Here is a 12,550-nt window from a genome sequence, read left to right on the forward strand (position 1 = left end):
TGGGGGCAGGAGGAGAAGGGGACGACAGAGGATGAGATGGCTGAATGGCATCACCAACTCGATGGACATGAGTTTGAGTGAACTCTGGGAGTTGGTGATGGACAGGGAGGCCTGGCGTGCTGCATATCATGGGGTCGCAAAGAATCAGACACGACTGAGCGACTGAACTGATTACTATATATCAAATAGATGACAAAAAATGACCTACTATATAGCTTAGAAAACTATATTCAATATTTTATAATAACCTATAAGGTAAAAGAATCTGAAAAAATAGAGTATATGTATATATATATATATAAGTCAGTCACTTTGCTTTATACCTGAAGCTAACACAGCATTATAAATCAACTGTACTTCAACTTAGTTATGAGCACCATAGTAACCAAATTTGAAAAGGAAAGAATGATTTTCATAATCTAACAAAAGAACCCATATTTGTTCATCAGATGGAGAGATTATCTTCTGAACAATCAACTCTAATTAATCATATAGATTAATCATAATCTAGTTAATCATATGTATTTGTGAAAGTGAAAGTGAAGTCTCTCAGTCGTGTCTGACTCTTTGCAACCCCGTGGCCTGTGGCCCATCAGGCTCCTCCATCCATGGGATTCTCCAGGCAAGAATACTGGAGTGGGTTGCCATTTCCTTCTCCATGTGTATTTGTATAAGCATACAAATAATTCAGTAATTTATGCCTGAAAACACTTTTATAAAAATTGCACAGATTTTGATGATCAGAGTGATACAGTAATACTAGATTGTAGTCCTGTTAAGAAATTTAGAGAAGCTACAATATCATTGCCTTGCTTAAAATATAGCCAGCCTGATACAGTGAAGAACTTAATTAAATGCCTCAGTTATCAGCAACCTTCCATCATGGATCCATGACACCAATGATTCCCTCTTTTTTTTTTTCTGTTTTCATTCCCTGCTACCCGCTCCCTCCATAAGCACCCACTCTGTCTTCTTCTGTGGAAGATGCTCCACATCTTGATTTGAATATATGTTTGTTTACAAATATATGTGTGTGTGTGTGTGTGTGTGTGTAGTATTACTTTAAGTACTATTTTTCAGAATTACTTCAATGGTATTATGTAATAATTCATTTTATCCCTTGCCATTGTACTTTTTCAGATCTAGAGAGACATCTATCCATGAGATCTGTAATTTATTTTGTGTACTTATGATATTTCATCAAAATTAAATACCATACGTACCGTAAGATAGGTACTTGCTGCTGCTGCTGCTAAGTCACTTCAGTTGTGTCTGACTCTGTGCGATCCCAGAGATGGCAGCCCACCAGGCTCCCCCATACCCAGGATTCTCCAGGCAAGAACACTGGAGTGGGTTGCCATTTCCTTCTCCAATGCATGAAAGTGAAAAGTGAAAGTGAAGTCGCTCAGTCGTGTCCGACTCTAGCAACCCCATGGACTGCAGCCTACCAGGCTCCTCCATCCATGGGATTTTCTAGGCAAAAGTACTGGAATGGGGTGCCATTGCCTTCTAGACCTGCAATAATTCTCTACCTCATTGTGTCTGTTATTAAGACTATAGGACATGTTATCTTGTAAACACATTTAGGGTTTTTAAGGAGTATTTTACTCAGGTGTGGAATTGTTAGTTTATATGGGTACTTGGTTTCATGTATAATAATACTGACAGAGTGCTCTTCAAAATTCTCCTGGATTTCCACCAGATTTTCATAGTATCTGATTTCTAATATTTTGCAGTTGTAAAAGAGTAAGGTAATATTTTGCTTTAACTTTTTTTGTATTTAACCTGTTATAATGGCACTGACCATCACTTTTAGTACTAGAAAGCCATTTAGGCTTTCTTTTTTTGTGTGTGTCTTATAACTTTGATCCATTTTGGATTGTTTTTCCAGTGTATTTATTAACCAAATTTTATGATTTCCTTATCTATTTTATGTATTAATCTTCACCAGTTATATACATAGCAGATGTCATTTTTTGTCCACAACCTATTAGTCTTACCTGTAAACAGATAATGTTCAATTTTGATGTGGTCAAGCCCATAATTGTTTACCTTTCATGGTGTGTGCTTATTCTGCATAGCTTAGTTAAGACATTTTCCTTATCTCCAATTCAAAAAGGTATTCTACTACATTTTTACTATTAACTTTATAGTTTTACCTATCACATGTCTTTAAGATACCTGGAGTTCTTATAGGGTCTGAAAGAAAAAGTTATTTTTTTATTCTCCATATAGTAAAATAATTTTTGCACTGCAATTTACTGAATAATCTATTATCTATCCACTGACTTGTAAAACCATCTCTGTTATATTTCAAGTTCCTATATTGTCACGGGTATATCTCTAACCTTAGTATTTTGAGTTATTACTCTGTCTGTAACTGGATCACTATTGCACTATATAAATGCAATATTTAAATATTTCATATCCAACAAAGCAAGTGACCTTCCATTCCTGCCACATTTTCTCTTAATTTAAAAAATTATCATAGCTATTTGGAATTATTAGTCATTCATATAAACTGTTTTTCAGGTTCCTTCAAATATTGAGCAAAGACTTTGGTTAGAATTACATTTGTAGAAATCAAATTCTGACTTATTTACAAAATCTCTGTTGTTTCATTAATGAATGTGGAATTTATTCAAATCGTTCTATTCCTTTAATAGATTTTTAAATATTCTTTTGCTTATTTTTCCCTTTTAATTTCTAGAAAATTTATAGATATTTTTTATTGCTGTTATGAATACTATCTAAACCTCCCTTACATGATTTGCTTGATTTTTGCTGGAATACTAATAATGTTTTTAAGATGATCATACCTCCTTGTTTAAGTTCTAGTATTCTGTCTGGTAAATCTGGTGAATTGTCTTTTCAAGTGATAATACCGGTTGCAAATAGCAACAGTTTTTGTCTTGAATTCCAAAGTTTCATTGCTTTTGTTTGCCTTACTGTATAGCTGGAAACCAATAGGATGTTGAATAGGAGCAGTGTGAACAACCATGTCTTGTTTCCATCTTCAGTGGAAACACTTCTGATTTTTTAAAGTATATTATCTGCTGTAGGTTTTTTAAGATAAACTCTATGACTTTAAGAAAATTGTCATCTGTTACTGGTTGTGAGAGTGCCTTGATAAATGGATATTAAAATCTAACTTAAAAAAGATTTCCTTTTTAGTATTAAGCCATCCTTGCATATCAATTTCTGAGAATCAGTTTGTAGGTTCATTTATTACCATTGTATACGACTTGGAGATCATGGCATCCGATCCCATCACTTCATGTGGAAACAGTGACAGATTGTATTTTGGGGGGCTCCAGAATCACTGGAGATCATGACTGCAGCCATGAAATTAAAAGACACTTCCTCTTTGGAAGAAAAGCTATGACAAACCTAGACAGCATATTAAAAAGCAGAGACATCACTTTGCAGGCAAAGGTCCATATAGTCAAAACTATGGTTTTGCCAGTAGTCATTTACAGATACGAGATTTGGACCATAAAGAAGCCTGAGTGCCAAAGAATTGATGCTTTAGAACTGTGGTGCTGGATAAGACTCTTGAGAGTCCCTTGGACTGCAAGGAGATCAAACCAGTCAATCCTAAAGGGAATTAACCCTGAATATTCATTGGAAGGACTGATGCTGAAGCTGAAGCTCCAATATTTTGGCTTTTTGAGAAGTGAAGAGCTGACTCACTGGAAAAGATCCTGATGATGGGAAAGACTGAGGGCAACAGAAGAAGGGGGCGACAGAGGATGAGATGGTTGGATGGCATCACCAACTCAATGGACATGAGTTTGAGCAAGCTCCAGGAAATGGTGAAGGACAGGAAAGCCTAGCATGCTGCAGTCCTGAGTCACAAAGAGTCAGACATGACAGAGTGACTGAACCACATAGGACTTGGAGCATATTCCTACTTACTAATTTAAATTGTAACAAATGTTTCTAATTTTTACTTCTGTGCTCTTGAGTCACATTGCTGGCTGTTCTGTGAATATCAAGTATTTGGTCGGGAAAGAAACTCTTGATCTGTTTATCTATGGGAAAGTATGACTTGCATTTCTATGATTTACTATGCAGTGCTGTTTCCCTGGACATGTACAGCAAGCCCAGTTAAAAGTACCTTTTTCCTTTCCACATAGAGATTAAGTCCTAAGTCCTTCAAGTGAATGGGTTCTTTTCTACAGATCATCCTAACTCTATCAATCAGATTTTTTTTTTTTAATCAATGTGACTCAAGAGCACAGAGGTAAAAATTAGAAACATTTGTTACAATTTAAATTAGTGAATGGGTTCTTTTCTACAGATCATCCTAACTCCATCAATCAGATTTTTTTAAATGAGAAATTAAAAGACCTATTATTCATGGGTAAAGAAAAAAGATTCATTTATAATAGTTGAAGTTACTATTTAAGCAGTGCTTATACTGTACCAGGCACCCCTTTGAACTTTTCACATATATTTGCTCTTTTAATTCTTATACCAACCTTTAAAAGATACCAATATTAGCATCATTTTAGAGCTGAGACATAGAGAACATAAGTGATTTGTATAAGGTTACACAGCTAAGAGTGTTGGAGTGAGATTCAAACACACGCAATTTCATTCAGCATCTGTACTTTTAATCACAGGCATATTACCCTATAATTTTTGTTCCTGCTTTTTTTAATGCAATACTTTTATCAGTTTATTTTAGTATAATATATTTTATCATAGAATAAATGTTGATAAAGATAAGATATTTTAGAGCAGTTATAATAATATATGATTTTAATAGAGTAGAAATTCTGAAAAATGTGTATGCTGGGGGTTGAGTCCAAATTCAGCTTCACAGCTTCACTGTATTCTGTGTGGTTCATACACTGTGTCTTATAACATCTTATAAAGCAGGAATTTTCCCTGCGTATGGTCTTTCTTATCCATGTATGACAATGCATATCATAGCAGTATTGCATAGTATATAAGGGTTTTATGGGTGTGCATGTCAGATTCATTCAGTGTTTGTAAGGTGACATCAACACGTTTTTGTTGTAATACTTATTAGATGGAAGGCAATAAATGTATCCCCAATATAGTTTTGGGATATCTCCAAAATATTCCCAAAATATTCTAGATGGTACATACCGAGTTCTGATGCTTGAATGTAAGGCAAACACAGCATTGTTCATGACTATTTTGTTTTATAATTGGCATTTCAGAATCGTTGAAAATGTACTTTCTCCTCTTCAACTTTCAGCACCTTGTTTTTGGGATCAAGTCTTTCATCGCATACCTGATTCCAGATGTACCAAAGAACCTATATGACCGAATAAGACGGGAGAAGTACTTAGTCCAAGAAATGATGTACGAGGCTGAACTAGAACACTTGCAACAGCAGCGGAGAAAAAGTGGTCACCCTGTTCACCATGAATGGCCTTAGTGGATCTGTTGCCCAGTGGGGGCAATACCGTTAGTGGCAAATTATAATTCTAGGTGGGATCTAAGAGGAAGGCATACCTGGCAAACCACGTGTATAATATGATACTTGGAAATACATCATAGCCATCTCTGGATTTGAAATATCCAGTCGTCTAGGGAAGAAGAAAAATGGCTCATGACCTTAAAAAATGGTTAGATTGAGAGTGCAGGAAGCCAGGGTCTAATTCTCAGAACCAGCCTCAGGGAGTTGTGTGTTTGGAAACCTCCACCTTCCATCAACACAGTATACGAGGGAGGGTGATGATGAGGTTTCTAATGACAGATTTCCATGTAAATGTACACAAGTCAGGCATGACTTAAAGTATCATGTGGTCCTCATGTGCACACTAATCTGACTTTGGAACCTTAGGTTGAGTTGAGCTACTTACCAAGAAATGACAAATTAGTTATTGCCTTTGCTGCCAGAACTCTGCGTCCCTTCAAGTTACTGTTTTATAAGAATTTCCTTTGTTTCCTGCTGGGATTTTTGGATCTCTGTCACAGGAAATTCATGTTGTTTTTCACTGACTATGCAGTTGAAGAGTTGCACAACTTCAGTAGTCAAACCAAAAATCTAAGACTCCAAAAAGAATACCATTCATTGAAGTAATACTCTATTGCATTGGCTGCATTCCAATCTGTTTTATCACTAGCAGATTCACTTTCACTGCCTTTTTTTCTCCTTTACTAAAGGCTAATGGAGTCATATTGTTATAAAATATGGATGCTCATTCTCATATCATTTAGAAGATAATGAATCCATATTTTACTGTGGAAGGCTGTTTTCTAGTATACTTAATTTCCACCTCCCTGATTTATTACAGTTCTCACAGAATAACTTGAAATGCTGTAAATATATTGATTTTCCTTGTACCTTTGCACCTTGCAATATGGAACACAAGTTATTAATACAATTCATGCAGCTCTGAGACCAGTTACACAATATTCCACTGTAGCTTGTTTATTCAGGAAAACAGAAGCCAGATGCTTTGCAACATGTAAGCTTTTCCAACAATGTGCACTCTTGCTCGTGAGCTGATGAAAACAATGCATGAATATAAATTTATATTATTTGTAAAAGAACACATTTTTTTGAGTTTTACTTTCTCTTCATCACTGAAGGGAGTTTTCTGTTATTTCTTTGGTAGACTGATTTGGTTTATTTTTGAAAACTCACTAGAAACAAAGTCAAATTAATTGTGAAAGACATCGTTTTTGCTTGTTGTGGAGTTGCTGTTTCTCTGAACTCTGTGAGCATGAATGTTCACAGACTGATGTTGAGGAGGCATTCGAACAAAGTCTGGTGGAGGCATAAACTATGGGGGCAGGATGGGAAGAAAGAGAAGAGTTGAATTAAGAAAATATATAGTAGAAATCAAGACACTTTTTCTTGCAAAACAAAACTAATCTCAATTTTCTTCTTCTGGGAATGGGATTAGGCATGCATAGTCGTGGTGGTGGTGGTTCAGTTGCTAAGTCATGCCCATTTTTTTGAGACCCCATGGACTGTAGCCTGCCAGGCTCCTCTGTCCATGGGATTCTCCAGGCAAGAATATTGGAGGGTTTGCCATTTCCTTCTCCATGGGATCTTCCCGACCCAGGGATCGAACCCAAATCTCGTACATTGACAAGCAGACTCTTTACCACTGAGCCACTAGAGAAGCCCATATGTAATCATGCATTCATACACATATGTGGTTGTTTTGTGTGCCGTTTAAAGGTACAGTTGTTTCCAAAATTTATAAAGACCTGTGGAAATAAAACTACTTTGTATATATGCAAGGGTTTCTCTAGCAAGAAAAATCATAAAGTTTCTCTTCACTATTTAAAAAATTTTAACAATGAAGTGTTTTTTGTTTTGTTTTATTTTAGTTTTCCTTCTTTCTCTCCAGAGATAAATAAATCACAGTGGTTGGTTGATTTTTGTCAAAAATACTTACTTCCCTACCTGCCCTCTTATTCTGAGCAAGAGGAAGAACTTCAGACTCTAAATGTCCCTCCCATTCCCTTGTCTCAAGGAATTCTTCCATTCAGAAGCTTCCTCAGATTCCAGAGAGGTTTTGTTTCTGCCACCTGCCTATTCACAGTAACTAATTGTACTAATTTCACAAAGAAACTTTAAATACTTCCATTTTGTAGCATCTGCATTCCCTTTTCTTTGTTTGTTAAATATATACTCATGCCTGAGGATAAATACTCTCTATGCCTATTGAAGACATAAAAGAACCTGACATTTATGTCCTTTTACAATTAGGGACACAAGGCAAAACCATTTGCCTTATAGTAAAGAATACAGATAGCCCTTGAGAATTTGTCTCTTTCTGAGTTATTTTTATATAACCATATAAAATCATATTGATTACCTAGCAGGAATAAATGAAAAGAAAAAGGTATTTTTAATAAAAATTATGATACATTGATTTAGGAAATGCCTTCTCTGATATTTTTGAAATCGATGGAAAAACAGAGAAACAATGAAAAACATTATTTGAAATTCTCCTTTTGTGAAGCAATGCAGTAGAATCTAGTTATATCTTCATCATCGTTGACAGCAAAATATTGACAGCCCCTCACAGTATATCAGTTTTAGACAACTCAGCTTTAGTTGAGAGAAATATTTTATATCATGGTTTTCGTATGAATACAAATTATTTCTCAAAGATTTATATAACACACTATTCTCAGGAATTCTGTATTACATGAATGCTGCTTATATATTTTCTTATTCTAAATTGTTGTCTTTTCAAGCAGATAACTAATATATACATGTATGTGCATGCTCTCAGCCTTGACAAGTTGCGCCAGGCTGTAGCATTTTCATTGTACAGTGTGTGGAAAATCGCTCTAGGTTATAGCTGAAATTGTTTGCAGTTGTCTGAGTCCGTGCACGCACTTTGAGATAAAATGTGCCTGAGTGACTGCATGAGGAGATACAACTTCTGAATGCTGCATATTCTTCCAAAATGACTCTTAGCACAATCTGTTGTAGAATGCGATGAAAAGGAATCTTTTTCACTCAATAAATTTTCATGTGAGATGGTATTTTTTCTATAATATGCATGTTAATTTAATCCTGTTTGTTTTCTAAGTTTGATGCTGGGATTTGTTGAGTGTGTATGGGAAAAGGGGATTACACGTTCTTTAGTTCTCCAAGGCAAGAGTTTCCTTTTCTTTGGGCCCTTCCCCACACTTGAAAAGTTTTGACTCTTTGTCTTCCAATAAACTATCATCATCAAGGCATTTCCTCATATGGTAGTGCAGATGGAGTACCACATTGATCCTAATAGTGCTTTGTGTTAGCAAAGATGGGAGAGGAGCTTGATCTTGTCACGTAGAAGCATTTTCTTTCTTTTTTTGACACTTGCACTGGCTCTATCAGTTGCCATTAAAATCTCCTTAGAACAGGAAGTTTAGCAGAGATTATAATTCATGCCAATGAAGGAGGACAAATTGAACCTGCTGTCAACAAGAAGCCACCAAATGGCCCATTTTTTTCTCAATGTGTTGGGGCAAATTGAAAATCCAGGTTGTGCAAAGAGTTGCGTAACTGATAAGGCTGAATTGATTAGTCTATCAGTTGGTAACAGGGAGACATAAGCCGAGAGTATGATGTGTTTGTGTATATGTGTGTGTGTGTGTGTGTGAGAGAGAGAGTGGGTGCATCCACACACAGGACTAGGAATTCATTTTATTCTGTAAAAAACAGTGAGCACTTACTCTCTGTGAGATATGCCTAACTCAATCCTGTTACATTCATCCGATATTTTTATTTTCCCCCAAATCTCAGTATTATAACAAGCTCTGAAAACAATTGTAAGTTTTATCCAGAGCATCAGTGAACCTCTCATATCCTTCCTGTTATCCTCAGTAGCTGAAAAGAAAACATTTTAGGAATGACTTAGAAAACCCAGCTTCTAGTGGAAAGGAGGGCATTCCCATATAGACATTTCTATTCAAAATGAAATGTGTCAACAAAACATAGTCTGAAGACTGATTTGACTTGCGCTTGAATCACTAATCAGTGTAGGTTCTCGCTAGCTAGGATTCACATACTTGTAGTGGTGTTAAGGTACCTTCAAGAGTGCTTGTCAGCTGTGTTCATCTCGGAAACGACACCCATGACCACATTAAATGGTTTTCTTTCTAGAGAACACAGATATTAGAGTCACTGCATCCTAGCCACATCCACAAGACATGTTTTCAGGAAAGTAAGATGACAGCAGGCAGATTGGGAGAAGAGACTCATATCTGAGACCAGATCCAATTTCTTAGACCATCACATTAAGGAAAAGACATCTATACCTCCTGCCTTATATTTTATGATGGTATCAACGTGTGCTCCTTAAGCAACTGTTCCATGTATCAGTTCAGTTCAGTCGCTCAGTCGTGTCCAACTCTTTGAGACCCCATGAATAGCAGCACACCAGGCCTCCCTGTCCATCACCAATTCCTGGAGTTCACTCAGACTTATGTCCATCGAGTCGGTGATGCCATCCAGCCATCTCATCCTCTGTCGTCCCCTTCTCCTCCCTGCCCCTAATCCCTCCCAGCATCAGGGTCTTTTCCAATGAGTCAACTCTTCGCATGAGGTGGCCAAAGTATTGGAGTTTCAGCTTTAGCATCAGTTCCATGTATAACTATCCCCAGAGTGGGAGCCTTGTACAGTAGACAGGACAGTCAGCTAGGTGGGTTCAGCTTCACATCTTTCCCTGAGAAGGAAGGTGATGATACTTTCATACATATGCTGTCATTGACTTATTCAGGGTATTTGTTCGCTCTCAGTTCTCTCTCTGTGGGAAAAGCATTATCTTTGCTCTGTTTTTCAGAAAACAAACATTTCCTAAAGTTATTAGCTGAAAACAAAACTTAATGAGATCCATTTCGATGATTCCCCACGAAAATGATTGTCATGTGGATAGCTAACCCCCCTGTGGTATTTAAGCTGCCTGCAAATTTTTATAATTATTTTGTCAATACCCCTCAATGCTGCCAGGTAAACACTTCAGACCAAATTTAATATCTTTTCTAACAAAAATATGAGCAGATTGTCTCACTGATTTTGACATATTATACTTTTTTTGGATGCTGTTCTGTAAGTGAGAGAAGGGAGAATTGAATGATCAGTAAACTTTGATAGCAAAGATAATTATGGAAGCAGTGATCTGAGAATGGTGAGCACGGGCACAATGGGACTTTCCTACAAAAGCAAAAATGGCTATTTTGCAGATCCTGATTCAGTATCTGCTGTCAGAACACCCTGCCTTCTTTCTGACTGAAAAACAATTTCAGTTTAGTTCATCTTTTAATATGAAGAAGAAATGGAGGGTTTATGGTCTTGTTTTCCTTTTTTTTTCTTTTCTATTTTAAGACATGAAGCTAAATCTAGTAAGCTTAGATTTCATTGACAACTCTAGTTAAAGAATAATCGTCTCAGTTTTCAATGTTGAAGATGAAAATGCACTTAAGTGCAAAATCTTATCTTCCTGGAATGGTGGTTGGCCTCTATAGTGTAATTTTCAAGTAGGAAAGAATTATTAGTGTCCTGTAATTGGGGGGATTTGGGGATGGCCAGAAGAGAAAGACTGGATTTCTCCACACATTTTTGTTCTCAATATGAGAGTTGCATTGCAGCCATATATTTAACCTGATGATTATAAATACCAATTTTTTTCTTTTTACTTTCAACTTTTGCTCTGAAAATGCAAAAAAAATCTTAAAGTATGAATCTTAACAATGGTGATTATTAATCTTTAAACATTCCAAACTTTCATAAGAAATTTTAAAGCCAATTAAGGAATTCTTTGTTCTGTTGAGATAGAATAAGTTTTTTAGATGGTATCTTCCCAAAGATACCATTACTGAAAGAAGGTCGACATTATTGAAGAAAGTGAACAATAAAGATTCATAAGTTTTTATAATGTAGATTCTGAATCGGTCAACAACATTGTCTGATTGCTCAGTTCTCTACAAATTCTGCCTGACTATATTATACTGCTACAAATAAGCAATTTGGGGATTGCTTATTTATTTTCTTACACGGCGGTTACATTGGCATGAAAGCAATACACTACATGAAATTTATTCTTAGCTTTTCAAATGTGTTGAAGCAGACTCTATAATTGGGAACCGTGTGTTGTGAATACCTGAGTATACACTTGCTTTAAGATTTTTTAAAAAGAGATGAATTGTTGCTTATAGAAATTCCTGAGGACAAATAAGCCATGTCCAGAAATGCTACCATCATTATATTTGCTTTTCTTTTATTTACAGTAACCAATTTTATTGTCATAAAATCCCCTTAATGTTTATTTCTCTGTCTGTATGTGTGTGTGTATGTGTATATGTAGCCCTGGGTAGCCCAGCTGTTACAAGCACTATCCAAAACACTGAAAAAGAAGTCATGTTTTATAACAATATGTCAGATCTTATTTTGACATATGTTTGCTTGCTCACTTGGTTGACCTCCCATACCATGTTGTTTAAATAGAAGATTTTAGAGAAGATAACTATTTTCATCCCACTCCTGACCCTAGTCAGTCAGTCAGTCAGTCAGATCAGTTGCTCAGTCGTGTCCGACTCTTGGTGACCCCATGAACTGCAGCAAGCCAGGCCTCCCTGTCCATCACCAACTCCCGGAGTCCACCCAGACCCATGTCCATTAAGTTGGTGATGCCAAACAATTTCATCCTCTGTCTTCCCCTTCTCCTCCTGCGCTCAATCTTTCCCAGCATCAGGGTCTTTTCAAATGAGTCAGCTCTTCGCGTCAGGTGGCCAAAATATTGGAGTTTCAGCTTCAACATCAGTACTTCCAATGAACACCCAGGACTGATCTCCTTTAGGATGGATTGGTTGGATCTCCTTACAGTCCAAGGGACTCTCAAGAGTCTGCTCCAACACCACGGTTCAAAAGCATCAAATCTTCAACACTCAGCTTTCTTTATAGTCCAACTTTCACATCCATACCTGACCACTGGAAAAACCATAGCCTTCACTAGATGGACCTTTGTTGGCAAAATGATGTCTCTGCTTTTTAATATGCTGTCTAGGTTGGTCATAACTTTCCTTCCAAGGAGCAAGCATCTTTTAATTTCATGGC

General features: G+C 36.5%; 1 protein-coding gene across 1 annotated transcript in view; it reads left to right on the forward strand.

Moving 5' to 3' along the window:
• The window catches only part of ANO3 (anoctamin 3), a 453,610-nt gene extending 445,120 nt beyond the window's left edge, over positions 1-8,490 (forward strand). The window contains exon 27 of the mRNA XM_010831780.1: positions 5,234-8,490. Coding sequence (XP_010830082.1) covers positions 5,234-5,416 — 183 coding nt within the window. The 3' untranslated portion in view covers positions 5,417-8,490. The remainder of the gene's footprint in view (positions 1-5,233) is intronic.
• Positions 8,491-12,550: the final 4,060 nt, after the last annotated feature.

The sequence above is a fragment of the Bison bison genome, unplaced genomic scaffold (assembly GCF_000754665.1).
Source record: "Bison bison bison isolate TAMUID 2011002044 unplaced genomic scaffold, Bison_UMD1.0 scf7180017864531, whole genome shotgun sequence".
NCBI lineage: Eukaryota > Metazoa > Chordata > Mammalia > Artiodactyla > Bovidae > Bison > Bison bison.